General features: G+C 42.2%; 1 protein-coding gene across 1 annotated transcript; it reads left to right on the forward strand.

Annotated features, from left to right (window-relative positions):
• Positions 1 to 1141: 1141 nt before the first annotated feature.
• Positions 1142 to 18032, forward strand: rnf217 (ring finger protein 217). The gene is made up of 7 exons (XM_033648133.2): positions 1142 to 2221; positions 9468 to 9689; positions 10738 to 10902; positions 11832 to 11929; positions 12017 to 12120; positions 14570 to 14641; positions 16804 to 18032. Exons 1-7 carry the CDS (start codon positions 1241 to 1243, stop codon positions 16881 to 16883), a joined length of 1722 nt encoding a protein of 573 aa, XP_033504024.2. The 5' UTR covers positions 1142 to 1240; the 3' UTR covers positions 16884 to 18032.
• Positions 18033 to 18336: the final 304 nt, after the last annotated feature.

The following is an 18336-nucleotide window of genomic DNA, read 5'->3' on the forward strand; positions in this document are numbered from 1 at the left end:
ACTCATAGATGTATAATAATACCTGCTGCACTTATAGATGTATAATAATACCTGCTGCTCTTACAGATGTATAATAATACCTGCTGCTCTTATAGATGTATAATAATACCTGCTCCTGCACTTATAGATGTATAATAATACCTGCTCCTGCACTTATAGATGTATAATAATACCTGCCGCACTCATAGATGTATAATAATACCTGCTGCACTTATAGATGTATAATAACACCTGCTGCACTTACAGATGTATAATAACACCTGCTGCTCTTATAGATGTATAATAATACCTGCTGCTCTTATAGATGTATAATAACACCTGCTGCTCTTATAGATGTATAATAATACCTGCTGCTCTTATAGATGTATAATAATACCTGCTGCACTTATAGATGTATAATAACAGCTGCTGCACTTATAGATGTATAATAACAGCTGCTGCTCTTATAGATGTATAATACCTGCTGCACTTATAGATGTATAATAACACCTGCTGCTCTTATAGATGTATAATAATACCTGCTGCTCTTATAGATGTATAATAATACCTGCTGCACTTATAGATGTATAATAACAGCTGCTGCACTTATAGATGTATAATAATACCTGCTGCTCTTATAGATGTATAATAATACCTGCCGCACTTATAGATGTATAATAACACCTGCTGCTCTTATAGATGTATAATAATACCTGCTGCTCTTATAGATGTATAATAATACCTGCTGCACTTATAGATGTATAATAATACCTGCTGCACTTATAGATGTATAATAATACCTGCTGCTCTTATAGATGTATAATAATACCTGCTGCACTTATAGATGTATAATAATACCTGCCGCACTTATAGATGTATAATAACACCTGCTGCTCTTATAGATGTATAATAATACCTGCTGCTCTTATAGATGTATAATAATACCTGCCGCACTTATAGATGTATAATAACAGCTGCTGCACTTATAGATGTATAATAATACCTGCTGCTCTTATAGATGTATAATAATACCTGCTGCTCTTACAGATGTATAATAATACCTGCTGCTCTTACACATGTACATTAGTACCCGCCGCACTCCGCCGCTAGGCTTCCCATCGGCCTATCGCTGCTCTCCTACACGCTGACGACAACACCCGGAAGTGCCGAGCTGCTTGCTTTGTTTTGTTTTGGTAGTGGGAGTTGGAGAAGAGGGAGCCAGGAAGAGGTCCGCTCGGTCCGGGAGAGAACCGCTCACTAAATGGGGAGAGCCACATCGGGGATGGAAGATGACGGACCGATAACTGACGCCTGTAACATGCCGAGCTTCATCAGCAGTCTGGAGGAAGGGAGGGCGAAATTGTCCCGCAACCTGCCGACGGAAACTTCCCTCACGGACGGTAAAGTTGAGCGGTCGGTCAGAGATTTGAGCCGCCGTGTCAGCAGATCAAACTCTCGGTTATCGCTGGACGGGGGCGAGCGAGAGTCGGAGGAGAGGAGCAGCGAGGAGGAGAAGGATGCGAAGGGCAACAACAACAACAACTGCAACAGCGGAGGAGGAGAGAGGAGGAGGGCGAGCGCTGTCGAGATTTTGAGGAGGAATTTCGGGGTTTCAAAGTCTCCCTCCGTGTATCTGAACACTAACAGTCGGAGTAATGGCGGCGCCGAGCACGAGCCCCGCGAAGGAGCCGTTACTAACGACGTTTCAAACGGTTATGAAAGTGAATGTAGCGAATGTAAAAAGTCGGAGCGGGAACCGGGCGACGCGGGGACTAAAAACGAGCCAACCTCCAGCGACTTGACTTCGGATGTACAAGGAGTTGAATTTTTAACATGTCACCGCCATCATAAATGTGACAGTGACGTCAACACGACCACTTTAGACGAGTCCTTCAACAGTAAGGAACACATCTACTGCACTGTCTACTGCATCGCTAACGACAGCCTCCGAACAGACGTTGAAATCACAGACGATGAAACCATCCCATGTGACGCACCAGAAATGGACTTGGAGCCCGGACAGGACGCGGGTTCGAGTCCCGAACCGGTTCTCTACACACTGGACGACCTGGTGGACCCTTTCGGGAACATAACACACCGGTTTTCCATGCCTGAGCAGGCCGGTGCAGAGACAGCGTTGCAGAGTTGCCGGGTGTGCCTGGAGGAGAAAACCATCGCACCCTTGCCCTGCTGCAGGAAGGCCGTGTGCGATGAGTGTCTGAAGCTCTACGTCAGCCCCCAGGTTGGTAGCAGGGAGGGAGGGAGGGGAGGAAGAGGGGGGATTGTTTAGTGCAGCAGGGTGTCACAGTGCCGAGGCTGAGCCTGTCCCAGAACCAGGACTGCTGGGTCAGTCAGCAGCTGGTTCAAGTGTCCTTGAGCTGCAGCAGTAACACTCACACACAGTCCTCTCTGTCACACTTTGTGTTGTGTTTGCCATCTTATCTACTCCAGGGCAGGGGCGTGGTTCAGATTCTGGGAAGTGCTGAAAAGTACCGAGAGCTGGTACTGAATAACTCGACTCCACATGTTTGGATTAAGGGCCTAAATGGGCTCTCTATTGTAAATTAAAGGAAAACCTCACCCTCTCAAATGACCATTTGTACTTAAGTAACTCACACTGTGTTATGTTGAATGCCTCTGTGGTAAAAGAAGAATCCAAAAGTGGAGAAAATTCTTGATGATAGAAAGTCATAGGCGTGTTAAACAACAGCAAAACCATGTACATCTTGTGCAGTATAAACCAATTCTCATTTATCCAGATGTATGTTCAGTACTTCCCAAACAGACAGCTCTTTCAACACATTCTCACTCCCAACTTGTCAAATACGCTACACGTGACGCTACACGTTACACCAAGATGCTGGGAGGGGGTGGGAGGATTTAGAAGGATGTCAGATTGACCATATTTTGTGTCATTTAAACTAGACTAGTTTGGGGAACAACTTAGCGCGTCTTTGGTGGTCTATAACGGCTTCGTAGGTGCATCACATCCTTCACTAGGGCAGAATGGGCAGGAGCGTGTTTTTGCTTCCAATTTAATTATGTCAGTCTACGTATTTGTGGGGTTACAAATAATATCATGTTATGTTGGGAGCTAGTTAACACAACATCAGAACCTTTTATACCAAAGAGTGCAGTCAGGATCAGGATCCACAGGTCTGCCCAAGACGTCTGACAGCGACTGAAAAATATTTTGCCAGTATGTTGTGACTCTGGGGCAGTGCCAGAACATTTGGGATAGCAAGGCTGGTGATTGCCCACAATGGTCACATGCTAGACTAATATTTAGATAGATTTTACAGAGCTTATTTTTTGATAAGTGAAGTCTATACAATATTTTGAATTGCAAAAGTCCATGTCTAGCACAAACTGAGGAAGAGTGTACCAGTAATTGGGCTTTTGTTCGTGACTCTTCCAAAATAGCAACCCCCAAATAATTTACCCAGGCTACTTTTAAATAATCTAGGGAGGCCATACAATCGAAATAGGAAAGTGTATTATAAATAACAGAGATTCTTAATTTCCAATTACAAAGGAAATGTACATGTTTCCGTTTGTTAAATGCATACAGTCTCTTTTCAGAAGAAGTGTAGTATGCTACACATTCTAGTACACTACATTAAAATAACTTGATTGACTTTTGGTTTCACACAGGAAATAAACAGTGGTCTTCTGGGTGAAAGTTATGAGTTTGTTTGACCCATCAAAGTAGCATGAGGTTTGAGATATTCCTATGGTTTGACCCATCCACCTCCTCTTCCACCTGCCCTATGCAGACTCTCTTGCTCTTTATACTATGGCAGTTGATCGGCTGCCGCCCAATGCATCTTATACCATCAAGATAAAGGTTTCATGAAATTGTTACTGAACATGTGCAGGTCTCCTTATTTCATCACTGACACTCTGCACTAAAATTGGCATGTTTGACAAAAGCTTACACTGTGCACTTTTGGGCTTATTCAGCTGAGTTTCCTTCTTACGGGCTCACCTATTGAAGGAAGATTTCACCATCAGATACTTGTAGTCCGCTGTGTATCATTGTCAGTCTAGTTACAATCCAACAAAGCACAAGTGTGTCCTTCAACTTGGCTCTTCTTCTACACTGTTCTCTTCTCTTCCTTCACCAAAGTGCCTCTTGTTGATGCCAGAAAATACGCCTGAGCAGCACGGAGAGAGCATCACTACAGCAAAGTATTGCTTTATCTCAGTCAAAATATGTCACAATAGGGGTGTAAAATATATTGTGGCTACAATTCATTCTTTGTCCACAATAAGAGCTTCACTTCCCTGAGTCTGGTGATGATTTACTCTTATAGATCAAGGAAGTGAATAATAGATGGATGAAACATTTACCCGCTTTAGAAAAAGTCATCAGAAATGAAAGGCACATTGCCAATCGCTGCTCCCTAACAGAGCTAAAGTGTTTTGGGATGGATTTGTCTTTAAGTGCCTTGATCATGAACTGGTACCATCCTCTGATCATAATCCTGAGTTTGGGAGACGCTACTATCTAAGGCCCTTGCTACTGTTACTGTAATATGCTTTAATCTGTTGAGACAAAACAGTTTTTTATCAGTCATCCAGTCTGCTTTTTATCTGCAATTATCTTGCTTTGATAACAAGGTGTGAATAATCACACAAACACAGAGACAAGCAGAGTCTCCGATAAGCACACGGAGAATGAGATAAGGGTCATGTAAACTATCCTGTGGAGGCGGATTATTTTTCAGTCAATGTACTGCAAATCTTTTTTAGCACACATGCTCGGTGCTAACCCTCAGTGGGTACAGTGAGCATTATGTCACAGAGATCAGAGTATATGCTCACAGATAAGACCCTTGGAGGGGATTCAGTAGACACAGTAGATGCAGCAGGAGAGCGAATGCACTGGTTTGGTACTCACCATGTTGTGCGATGGATTAAACCAATATTAGGAGGTTAGATGTGTTTAAATTCACAGGGAAAATGAGTTTCTCTACATCCTTTCCCTATCAGATGACGTCAAGTACCCCGTCATCGACACTACTTGTAATGCTCCACTTGTGGTGGTATGAATGATACACTTGATGATATTAAAAATTTTATTCCAGTACTTACACTGTTACAAGTTTGCATTCATGCTGCTACCACTTTAAGTCTCTACCCTTTATCCACTGCTTTAATCTAACAAATTTTACTGCTTTTCCATTACGTTAATAGCCTGGTAAAACCAACCGGATTACGGGAGCTCAACATTCTTTTTTGCTCTCTGTATCAGTCTGGACTCTGTGGCGCCCCTAAACACTTTCAGTGAGCGGGATTATAGCTAGGGGGGTTTCATCACAACACAGTATTATATTGATTCTTTGAAAAATTATACGATATTTGCTGATATTACAAAAGCCCTTTTTAAATAGAAATTGTGCAGATTTGCAGGAAAGTCCAATCAGTCTTCGTTCAGCATTGGCAGTATAAAAACAAAATAGCGTGCGGCAAAATGCCGCCTGCCTACTTTTGTTCATACACAATGTGCCTTTTTCGTGGCAATGGGGGGCGTGAGGAAGTAACAAAACGTGTAGCTCAGCGTGTGATGTAAACAGTGACGTACTCCGAGGGAAGCCGCGGCTGGTCAGTCCTTCGGCGATTCTCTCATAAGTTGGCCTGTCCTTCACCATCCCCGTCATCTGACGGTTAATGGCCTCTTCGTTTGCGAGGGCAAGGAGGGCGTGCAATTCCTTGTCTCCCCAATTGCTCATCTTTACAGTGTCTGTCAGGTTTGCATTTCCTTCTTGCTACTAGCTGCTCGCTAATTCCTGCTATCAGCGGTTTCCTGTTTATCCACCACCAGTGGGTCGCACATGCGACGTCATCAATAGCTCCTCCCACAAGTCTTCAACAGCCCCTCCCGTGGTGAAAGGGCTCCTTGTTCTTTTTAAACCAAAAAGGTTCCGCCAATATGACTACCCCTACGAGGCAGAAAATTGGGCACCTCGGATCAACTCGTCAATCGGCTCTGTGTGTTAAACGCTCGCAGCTTGCTGGCAAAATGGCCCAACATTCGCGGAAAATCTGGCAGTGTAAAAGGGGCTACAGTCTGCCACAAAATGATTTTGATTTGATGCGATTTAGTGGCCTGCGATCAATATGAGACAGTATTATCTGCCCATTTACGCACATAAATTAGATAAAGTAAATAACTGTAACCGCTTAAGTGCAGTGAAGTTTATTTTATACTGACTCCACTAACATAAAAACAGAAAAAGCACATGGGATAGGTTAGCCTTCAGAGCTTTCTGCCATAAAGACTTTTTTCTGAAAGAAATCTTTTGATTTTAACCCAAACCATCATCTTTTCCCTAAAACCTCAGGTCTATCTGGCTTAAAGCCCTGAAGGCAACCTTCTCCCAACAGCCATAAAACATGGATTAACAGCAACATCATTCAACTGAAGTATAATATTCAGCTCAGTAGTAACTGTCAAGGTTCATAGACATGTCAGTTGCTTTTTGCTCGTCACACATTATTAGCTTAAGCATGTTTACATTGCATAAATTAGCCTAGCGGCTAGCTGACTTTTCCCCCCTCTACTTATAGCTTAACAAATTACATATAATGTTATTATTTGGTTTAAGTCACTGCATCTCCTGACAGAACACATGTTTGAATTTCATCCTACATGCCTGTTTTTTTAGCCAAACATTGTTGAAACAGAGCAGCTAATGTTGTGAGGAGTTATATTAAAGGCAATATCTGTCGATACGGATGACTTGCTGACATTATCGTGCATCCATAATAACTATTCCAGCTGTATATCCATATTTTAAGCAAGCTAACGTTATTTCAACTGCTTCAGTACTTTTAGCAAACTGTTCCAACCATTTTTCCAACACCTTTAGCTAACGTTAAATATTTCAACTTCTCTGCTCACTTGCAAGCTAGTTTTCAAGCACTCTCAACTGACCTTTTTCACAGCAGACATTTTGACTTGTCACAGTAGGACAAGCAAAGTGAAACTGAACCATTAACCATATCTCATTTCCATTAAGTGTCCCAGTAAGCTGTTCCAGTGAACCAGCATGAGTATTAACAGGGCGTCCCTTAAGTGGAACGCAGCTGTCATTACTGTTATACAGCATCTCTTACAACATGTGGTGTTAAGGTTTTACATCTGACTCATGTTGATGGGCAGCTTACTGGTTATACAGTAGAATGCAACCAGTATAACCATTAATTTGACTGTTTATTTTTGTCCCCAACACAAATATGCAGTTTTTTATTTTTAATTAAATCACAGTTTGTATTTGTAGCTGAGTTTAACAGGAGGACACCCTGGGGTACAAATACTGGTGTGTCACTGCGTACATACACTACATAGTACTACTTTTAGCTTTGACTCATTTTACAGTCACCACTGTCCGGGGACACACCCAGGATACGTCCATTGTATGCTAGGAATGGGGGGGGGGAATGATACAGCATAGTATTGCGAAGTTTTTGTGTGGCAATATTGTGTCACCACACCGTGCCAAGTATTGATTATTAAGATGACAAATACAAATTAAACTTCATCATTTGCCTTTGCAGTCCACTAGATACATTTTGATGCTTCCAAAAAAGTGAGATAAACAGACTTTATCTTATATGATAAAACAGATGTTGACAAAGTTTTCCTTTGGTGACATAATTTACAGTTGGAAAAAGGTAATAAATCTATTAAGTATTGAGATAAAATCATATCGTGAATCCTCTAGTGATTGTAAGTGTAATATTACACTGCTTTAATCATGCATTCAGCTTTATATTGACTTATGTATTCATGTTTTAAACCATCTACACCTACACCTGGTGACGTGTGTGTGTATATGAGTGGCACTAGTTCCTAACCTGTCCAACCAGTCTTGCAGTGGTCATCACAGAGTGAGTGTTGTGGCAACAGTACTAACACATCAGCTCTTATGCCCTTCAGAGGATACATTTTATAATCATGTACCAGTCTTTTGGTGTGTGTGTGTTTGTGTGAGTGTGTGCTGCAGGGGATGTTGGGTGTAACACCATCAGAGGCTGGTGCTATTGTTCCCTCTACTCTGTCTGCTGTCATTTTACGCACACTCTCACGGACGCACACACACAGTGACAAAGTGCCTTATCGTGTGTCAGTACAACTGGTCTCACTGGCTTTGATGGACTGAGCGTGTCAGGAGGAGGAGGATGAGACAGAAAGAATATATGAAATGAGGAAGAGAGAAGAGGGAACAAGAGAAGAAGAGATGCCCGCGGAGGAAATAGACGAAACAGAGAGCAGGATGGTGAAAAGGAAGTCTGATACTTCTTGTGTTCAAGGTCACGTTGGAGGAGATGCGAACACACACTCTTGTATTTCTTAGGTTTATATTGAAAACAGATGTGAACTGAAAAGGAGAGTCGTGATTTTTCCAAGTGGTGTTTGAGGTACGCCCCCGGTTTGGAGAAGCAGACAGGAGTACTACCACAGAAGCAAAACAGTGTACTATTGTTTTAAACACCAAAGTCACACAATAACACAAACAGACTAACTAATGAAGGCAGCAGTAGATCAGAAGCTCCTGTGTTCATTGATGTTAAATCACCTATTTTCGCGATGGACCCTGGCCTTGAAGACAGCGATGTAATGGCTTCAGTTCCCCATCGGAAATTACTGTCTGATGGCCAAGTAAAATTTTCTCAATATACAGTAACATACACTTAAACAGATATAGATTTTTTAAGGTGGCTAAAATGTTTAGCCCAGGCAGCCTGCTTCTCCAAACTGGGGGCATGCCGATCACCATTAACTGCAAGTAATACACTGGCTACAGTTAAGTACCTCATACAACCCAGCTTCAAAAGGCCTGAACTATCCCTTCAATGACAGATCCTGTAGTGTGAGTAAAGTAAGATCATGACATAGTGCCCCCCATAGTGAGATCATCACTTCAATCCTGTGTGCACGTTATGAAATGTCCCTGAAGGTGGTAAATTATTGTGTCAAAGTAAATGTATTATGTTTATTTTGACTCCTTTTTAAACATTTTGGATAAGTAGGTTTTGCTTAAGTGAATATTTAATGTTTAAAATGACTGTTTCTTCTGTGGCTCTGTAAATATCTGTGATGTTAAGGTTAGTGTTTGACTCTGTGATTAGACTGTAACTTGTGTGTGTAAGGTCCACTCAGTATAACTGGCTGCAGGGCACTTGGTTTGAACTTACTAATGTGTGTTTGTGTGTGCTTTGATACTTATTAACTTCCACTCTGTCCACTGCCTCCTTCAGCCTTTCATTCATCTGCCACTTACTCCCTCTGTTCATGAGTAAATTATTAACCATGTCCCATCAGTGGTGTGAATATATTCCACATGTTCTCATACTCCAACACAATAACAAAGAAACCCACCGTAGACAGGTCCAAATGTGCAGCAGGTGACACATATTCTCACTGTAAATCTTTAATGTACTTGAGTCAGTTTGAAAATCAGATGTTTGTTGTTTCCCAGGTGCGAGTAGCCAAAACGTACATCATCTGTCCGATCCCAGAGTGCAGCGGCTACCTGGAGGAGGGAGTGGTGATTTCCCATTTAGCCAGCGAGGACGTGGCAAAGTATCGTTACTTTTTGGAGCTGAGTCAGCTGGACTCCAGCACCAAACCCTGCCCCCAGTGCAGTCACTTCACCTCTCTGAAGGGCCACAACCCCAGCCGCTCCGAGCACAAGTACAAGGTAAGATGGCAGAATGAAACACAAGGAAATACAGGAGAAAATTAAACTCCACATACAGCTGATATATAAATTTAAAAGTTTGTGTACTGACGCTGCAGATCACATGACCCGGTTAAGCAGTGTTTGAGACTGAGAATAAGACCACAAATTCTGATAAACTGAATATCTTGGAAAACAATTTTATTCTGCGGGCAACATGTTATTTACACAAAGGGAGATCTCTCTGCTCCTCTTTTTGAAGCATTTGAAAAATTATATATAAAATAATTGTGTAAGCCTCTCTCTCACAAACACCCTTTACTTTTTTTATATTATTTTGATTGTTTTACTTCTTATTTTTAAATTACTTGCTTTTAGCAGTAGGATTTGAGGCAGTCGTGTTTTCAGATGTCTGAACTTGTGTACTTGATGAAGTGGGAAAAAAATTCAATAAAATTAATTTTTATTTTCTTACATTTCACCTGTGTAAACTAGGGCTGCCTCCGACTAAGAATTTTCCTAGTCGTCATTTAGGGCCATTATTCGACTTGTTGAAAGTGTGAGAAAGAATAGTATCAGTAACATTACATTATATATAACATTACAGAGAAATACAAAACCGTACTAATGAACCTTCATTAATATAGGCCTATATTTTATCTACAAGTGCACGTCACACACTGAGCGAGCCGCCTGTTAATGACGCTGTGGGCTAATGGGCATGTAGCTACTTCCATGTTTCAGATGATACGTCATGTTTGTAGTCGACCAATGAAGATGAGTTTACATATCACCTTGGGTTCGTCCTTCACCTTCTCAAAATGATCCCACACTTTGGATTTCCTGCCCGACATGTTATTAACTAGCCTGTGGAATAACTGCAGGTTCCAGCCCTGGAAATTAACCGTCTTAATGCTTTCATTTATACATGATGAGAATCATCAATATGCAAATGAGGGCATGACATCATCTGGTGACTTTTAGCAACTTTTAGAAGTAGTGATAGCTACTTTCATTGGTGAAGAGTTGGCCACACCGATGGGTTTACTGTCTTCTGTCCTCACTGTAGATCCAGTGTAGCAATTGCCAGTTTGTGTGGTGCTTCAAATGCCACGCGCCATGGCACAACGGGGTCAAGTGTCGCGACTACAGAAAAGGAGACAAGCTGCTTCGAAGCTGGGCCAGTGTCATAGAGCACGGCCAAAGGAATGCCCAGAAATGTCCACAGTGCAAGGTAAGAATCCGAGTTGTTCTGAGCAGCATGGGCAGAGGAATGCTGAATGTGGGCGCCGTGTGAGACGGGAGCGGGTAAATGGAAAGAGGGCTGACTGATGGAGGGTGGAATCAATGTAGATGAATAAATCAATGAAGGCTAAGAAGCATGAGAACAAGGACAGATGATGGATGGGGCGCTGTAGGAAAAGTAGATGGACGCTCAGAGTTAAAGTGCATGTGGAACAGCAGGACAGAGACACACTGACAGCCAACATATTGAAAAACTAATGATGTCTCTGCTCCTGCACAAAACCAAATCTGGTAGACTCACTGGCATCTCCCTCACAGTCATAAAACGAGCCTGGTCTCATCACGACCAAGTTAGCCTACACAATATCTAATTTGACTGTCACAAGATGACTAAAGCAAGACGTAGATTAAGCTAATTACCGGTATATGGGAACTGTTTGCTCGCAGCAGCAAACACTTTCCATCTGTGTTGGTCGCACTGATGGCTCTGAGTCTGTGCTCTCGAAGCAGGGAGAGAGGATCGTGTTTGACTGTGACGCCAACAAATTGGTGTCATGCTGTGTTTAGCTGGAAAAGAGGCTGAGAGCAGCTGAACTTAATGCCCAGTTTATAGTAAGAGTGCTCACTGCTACAGCAGCCAAATAGCTAAGATCCATTAAGTGCACTGCTGCATGCATATTGCAGTGCAGCTCAGTAGAAGCTGAAGCAGATGCTTATAGTTTTCAGTTTGAAGATGAGAGTAAACTCTGCGAGTGTTGCATTTCAGTGCTGCTAAGACTCATTTTACAATGAAGTGAGCTGATTTTGAGTCTGGATGGAGAACGTGATAGTGTATTCAAGCTGAAAGAGTGAAAGATATACTGAGAATTCCATAGCTTGTTATCAAGTTAATGTGTATTGCCTCATCTTCTTCTGTAGATCCATATTCAACGCACAGAGGGATGCGACCATATGACATGTACACAGTGTAACACCAACTTCTGTTACCGCTGTGGAGAGCGCTACAGACACCTAAGGTTGGAAACTTAATTTTCTCTGACTGCTTTTTCCTCCTTTTTTCTACATGATTATTTGATTTGATCTTTACTTTTTTTTGCTGTCAGGTTTTTTGGGGACCATACGTCCAACCTCAGCGTGTTTGGGTGCAAGTTTCGCTATCTACCTGACAAACCTCACCTGAGACGGCTAATTAGAGGGTCTGTCTGTGGTAAGTCGGTGTGGGAGTGGGTGTGTGTGTCTGTGTGTGGGTGGGGGGAGTGTCTTGAATCTGTACTTTAACTTTCTTTAAACAGTGATACATTTTTTAACCTCAGGTGATTAAGAATCTTTAGGACATGCAAGTAGCGTAGCTCTGAGGATGACAGTGTTGGTCCAAATGGAATTATCTCCGCAGTCATTGTATCAATGGCTGTACTACTTTGCACAAACATTTATGGTGCCCAGAGGATGAATCCTACTGACTTTAGCCCCTTTCACACTGCCTGTTCAAGGCGGGAACCTCGCACATTATGGCACCTTGTTATTCTTTATAAAAGGCATGATCACAGAATGAGGAGACAGAGTTGTCTCGCTTCTGAGCTAAGATTGGAGGGAGTAACAGCACCAAAACAATGTCTGTATAGGACAGCCAGCAGGATGGGATCATGGGCAGCAAGGGTGAAATTATGATGATGTATTATGCGTGCAACCCTCTGCCAGAGATTTAAAAGTAGCTGATAGCAGTTAGCAGCTAACTCAAAAAAGAAGAACAGTGCCCCAAAATGTTTACAAAATTGTAAAACAATGAGGTTCAGGAGCTCTTTATACTCCGAGTAGAGGACGAGATCAGCCCCCGTATAACAGAGATGGTAAATGATTGTTTTCCACCATGTTATGCCATTGTTATCGTTTGTAAAGTGCTGCTGTCACATATGTTATATGTCACACTAGAGGCCGATGCTATTGTGTTACATGTGACGCTGGTGATGGCTTTTTTGATTCCGCGATGCTGGCATGATACCTGAAAACACACGGGAGCGGCATGATGCCATCGCTGTTTGGTACTGTGTCAAAATGCAAAGGGACTTCGTAGTGACCATTTAGCACGAGGGCTTTTGATGATCCCCTGACTGATGATTCTCTAGAGCCACCATCAGGTCAAGTTTATGCCGAAGTAGCAAACTTTTCAGCTAATTTTCCAACTGTACGGGGGTAGAATTTTAATAAAACTCACCCATTTAAATGCAATTAGGGCTTAGTGTTACGCATAATCGGGGTGTAGCTGCTTTGACTGTCAGATAGGTGCTGTCTGTTGTCAAGTGGCTACCACAGTGACAACGTTGGTTTGGTAACGTAACTAACGTGTAACCCCAGATTCACAGAGTATAGGCGTAGCCATAGCTATCTTGGTATGTTTTTGGTTTATGAAAGTTATTTTAACATTTTGGTCACCAAAAAAAAAACCTTGTTCAGTGTTTGGTTGTATTAATAGACCCTCTAAGGAGTCGGATGCTAGGTTTTCTTTTCAAGTACATTTTGTTTTAATGGTTATAAGCCTGTTTTTTGTTCGCAAAAATTAGCATTAGCATTATCCCAGTTATCCCTAGCTGTAAATGCACCTTACTAACCAAACTAGCAGCTGGTGTTCGGGTTAGCTTCACCCTCTCATCCAAATATGGTCACTACTCATCACTATTGGCTCCAAAACTCCCAAAGGGGACAGCCAAATGCCAAAATCAAGGCTTCGAAACGAGTGTCCACTAAACAATAGTCTCAGCTGTGCTTTGTTTTTGTGTTAGCGTGCTAACATGCTCAGCAAACATGGTACTATTGAAACCATATTTACCAAACAGCAGCATCTTAGCATAGTCTCTTATTCTGCTTTAGTAAGTGACTTCCTGTGTTCCCCTGAATGCTCAAAAGCCACAATAAATCAGTCACCATGTTGCACTCTGATAGAAATAGCAGTGGAATTGTTTTTCTCATCATGCTGTGGATAAAAACCTGAAGTCCAAATGTGTTCTTGCTGCCTTGCCTGATGGCCAGCCAGCCACGTCTTATCTGTGACGGCCATAAATTAACCTTTTGATAGCAACAGCAACGAACACTTCCATATTTAGCTCTGTACTGGCAGAGAGTGCTGAGGAAAGGCTTCATAATGAAGTGTGAAAGAATCACATATCAGATTACATTCGTTATAATTATCCATTCGCAGTTATCAAATTTATGCTGCAGCAAGCCTCCAGGAAGCTGAACTCTGATAGATTTGTTTGACTCTGCTCTCCATGACAGCTACAGCTAGTTATATCAGCGGGGTGCCTGTTGAACTGCGAGCTAATTTGTCCCTTAACGAGAACCACTTAGCCATTACAGTTCTCGTCGCTGTCTTCGTGCCATGGACTGTTAGCGGCACAGATTTTGCATGTAATAAGGGACGTCTTAATGTGGATGGACAATTTTCCCAAAAATCTGCTTAGCATTCAGCGGCTTCCTCCGCCAAATTGGTGCACTGATGGCCAAACATCTTGAATTTTTTTTTTTTTTTTTTTTTTGCAGTGATGCACATTAATTTTAAATTGTGCAGTTTCTGTTCCATCTGAAAGGAACATTTATTCATTATGAATGATTATTGTCCTTCTCTTCTCTGTCTCTGTCTCTCTCTCTGGCTCTCTCTGCAGCCACGAAGGTGCTGATAGCTCCAGTGGTCATTTTGCTGGTCATGGTGCTCGGATCTCTCGCCTTGGTGATAGGTAACATAATTACACACATGAGCACACTCCAGAGAGAGCAGTAAACAGATAGCAGCTAAATGCTTTGACTGTATTACAAATATTTTCTGCCTCACAGCAAAGCAGGCGCACTGTCTCGGCAACAAAACTAGGTCAAACTAAGTATATGGCTGGACCGTGTATGAAACAGATTTGAGTTGGATGATGTACGACCCCACGTGACTGGTGGAGGCTGCACAGGCATTGGCTGCTATCGAAGCCAAGTTCCACTGATAACGATAGTTTACAAAACTCTATGGTGCCAGTAATCAGCCAAACGGATGAACTGGTTGGCTGCCAGTTGGGGTTGTTCCCAAGGTTCTGATGCTTTATTTCCACTTTCTCCACAAAGCAGTGGCACCCGTTCTGATATTGTTACATGTAATAGTCAATAGAGTTAGTATTTAGGGGCAAAGAGTTTTCATTAACTGTTGTAAATGACAAAGAAAAGCATCCAATTCTCACATTTCAGAAGCTGGAACCAGCAAATGTTTGACTTTTTTACTTATAAGTGAACTGAAACAATTAATTGATTGTCAAAATAGTCGGCGATTAATTTTCTTTCCATCAACTACTTGATTAATCGACAAATTGTTGCAGCTCTATTACTTGTTAATTTTAAGCCGTCTGTGTCATACAGACATGGCTGTTCCTCTAACAAATTGACGAGGTGATCCTCTTTTCTCTATCCTATTTTGAGTACAGCTGGTTATTTAGCTAGCTATCATGCTAATTCCACCATGCTTTTATGCTAACGTTACAGTGGTTACAGGAAATGAGCTGAACAAAGTTGTCACTCATCTGATAACAGCAGTGTGTTTTTCTAGGCTGTGCGGTGTATGTTGATGAAGCATTATTAAGTTGTTAAATTTTACTTATGTAGCAGTTAGCTAGTTAGTTAGCTAGCTTGCTAATTCCACCACAATGCGGGACTGTCAGTGCTCACAGCTCTGTCAGTTCCTCTCAGGCCCCTGGAAAGTGTGCCAGGCTTTAAAGCCAATTTTCACCGTGGAAAAACAGTAGAATTACAACGTTAGGCTCTGTCACATGATGCTGTTGGGCCCCCAAACACTTTTCTATAGACTTTTGAAAGAAACGTCTATAAATCAGTGGTTACATTTTTTAAGCATCATAACCTTTGGAAAATGACTCGTGTCACTATCAGAATTTGCTCCTCTCAGTCCAGTATCATTTGGGAGGTCTAGAAAAGCTGTGCAATTAAATAATATATCCCCATTCAAGTTAGAGGAGCAGTAACTAAAAGTTTCTAGTGCATCTGCTCTATGGGCCCAGTGATGTGAAGCGGTGCCGATCATCTGGTTAGTTTCATTAGTAGCAGCTGAGTGTTTGCTTCATTCTCCTCTGGGAATGAACGAGGTCCGCTTCCAACACTGTATCCAGTTCTCTTCATACATCCATGGTGTACAATCCTGGGGAATGGGGAAACACCAAAACTTACATCATCACTCACTCACTCACTCACAGACAGTCTAGCGTTTATAAAGCTGGCCTCGCATACTGTGATCTAGTCCAAAAAAAGAGCCACACACGTTATGTTAATATGCGTTACATTCTCACTGATGTGTACTCGCGTCAAAGACAAGTAAACTCTCATTGTTTTTAAAATGCCAGCACTGTGGATCCAGATTATCACTTTTCCTGGGCTTTTACTTCCTGGAACTACATTTACTAGTAATATCACCCAGCTGCACTCTGCGAGCTCTCTGTCAGACAGCACTGTGAACTATTGATGCCTCAGCTGAACTGTAATTAGTGTTAATCTCTTTCCCGTGTCTGTGCGTCTGACAGATGATCCGCTGCGGGCTAACATGCCGTGATGGCAGATTCACATTTATTTTCACTGTTATTAGAATCAGTGTTGTGCTGCTGCTGCTCTCTGTTTCAGCTCAGTTCATTTCATATATGCCAAATCTGTAGGCAGTGCGCTGTAACACGGAATAATCTAGTCAAATCCATCCAGAAAACTCATTAGAGCTTAACATTAACACATAATTTCAGATTTACATTGTACAGTAATGAATAGATGATGAAAATTAGCATCATTAGAAACAAGTATAGTTTGCTTTAATTCATCTCTCTTCCCTCTCCCTCTTCATCTCTACCACCACCTCTCCTGTCCCCAGGTTTCGTAGTTTTCCCAGTCTACTACGTGTGTAAGAGGAGGAAGAAGCAGCGCACGCAGGGCTCCGGACGCTGGATCTGAAACCTGCCCTGCGCCTTGTCTAGACCACACACGCAGCTTGAAGACATCTCCTCAGGGACGAAAACGCCAGCCTGAGTCACCGCAAATGTCTGAGGGGAACATCACAAAATTAACAATGGCAATCAGTGAAAAGGGCAGCAGTGTCTCTTTCCAGAAATCATAACCCGGTGACTCAAGATAATCCACTCACCTTGTTGTGAGCACTTTCATGTAGGAACTATTTTCCTTCCGCCTAAGTACACCTACCAAGTGTATCACAGCGCAGTAGGAAGCGTCCATGACACGTCACAGGATGTTTAAGCAGTGTCCATTTGCAGCTTTTTACTCTTCTGTCATACATTTAACAACAGCTGTCTCTCAGGAGAACAAATCTAAACGCATGTAAAGGACGGATGCAGTTGTGTTTACACCCGCACTCATGAGAACGCGTTAAAAGAGCAAGCTTGGAGCGCATTCCTTGGTCGATATGATGGCGTACATACTGGATATTATGAACACTGACTGCTGGGAAACAGTAGGAGGAGCTCACAGATGAGAAACTGATACATGTGAGGAAATAATATCTTCCTTATTGAACTTTTGCAAAAGCTTTAGTCATTTGTCAACAATGCGAGATGGAGTTTAGGACCAAGCCATGATGGGAAATGAGCTCTCACAGCTAGACACTGACTTTGTTCATCCTCTGCTGGTGGAAACTCAGATAATATTGGATATTAAAAATTCCAATTGCGATGCGGAGTCTTTGACAGGCACACTGTTGAAAATAATATAAGAGGACTTCACATGGAGGGATGGACGGATGATAGTTGAAGGTTTTGCATGAAGATTTAAAAGCTGAGTTGTGTGTCTGGACCCTGAGAGTGACACACAGGCCACACCCACTATATAAAAAATGGGGTGTGTTCAGCCCTCTAACCCCTAAACGAAATATTGCAAAGTGGAATTTCAGCAAGCCTCCACTGTTCCCTGTTCTCCATCAGCTCCTCCTTCTATCTGCCCCTCATTTCTATTCGGTCCCTCCTCTCCGCCTGGTTGGACAGTGGCTCACACACCCTCCCTGCCTGGCAGGTCGTCTCTGCTGTGCCCACACACTGTATGCCAGTATCTGCATCATCAAAAAAATAAATAAAAAAAAAAAGCTGCTGTGCGGCAATTGTGCCAAAACAAAACGCTGAATGTGGCAGGTCAGACGGTTGACCCTGTCCCTTTGTTAGATTATTTTGTTGTTATTGTTTTTTTAGGGGGTTGCCTGTTGCAGAGGTTTTGGTTGGTGATGCTGTCAGTGTGTAGCGGAGTCTGCGTAAAGAAACAGAGGCTCTATAAGACTGTAGGTATATGCATTAGATAGTTACATGCTGCTTAAAGTTAAAGTGACTGAACATGCTGTTGCGAATGGTAGCTGTTGCTAAACAGGATAAAGTATTTAAGATTGTACTTTTCTTTACGATGTAGC

This window comes from Epinephelus lanceolatus, chromosome 13, assembly GCF_041903045.1.
Source record: "Epinephelus lanceolatus isolate andai-2023 chromosome 13, ASM4190304v1, whole genome shotgun sequence".
NCBI classification, from domain to species: Eukaryota; Metazoa; Chordata; class Actinopteri; order Perciformes; family Serranidae; genus Epinephelus; species Epinephelus lanceolatus.

Coding starts and splice junctions, on each gene's coding strand:
- rnf217 (XM_033648133.2), top strand. CDS start 1,241: ATGGGGAGAGCCACATCGGGGATGGAAGATGACGGACCGATAACTGAC. Junction 9,690..10,737: donor GCTCCGAGCACAAGTACAAG/GTAAGATGGCAG, acceptor TCCTCACTGTAG/ATCCAGTGTAGCAATTGCCA. Junction 14,642..16,803: donor ATCTCTCGCCTTGGTGATAG/GTAACATAATTA, acceptor TCCTGTCCCCAG/GTTTCGTAGTTTTCCCAGTC.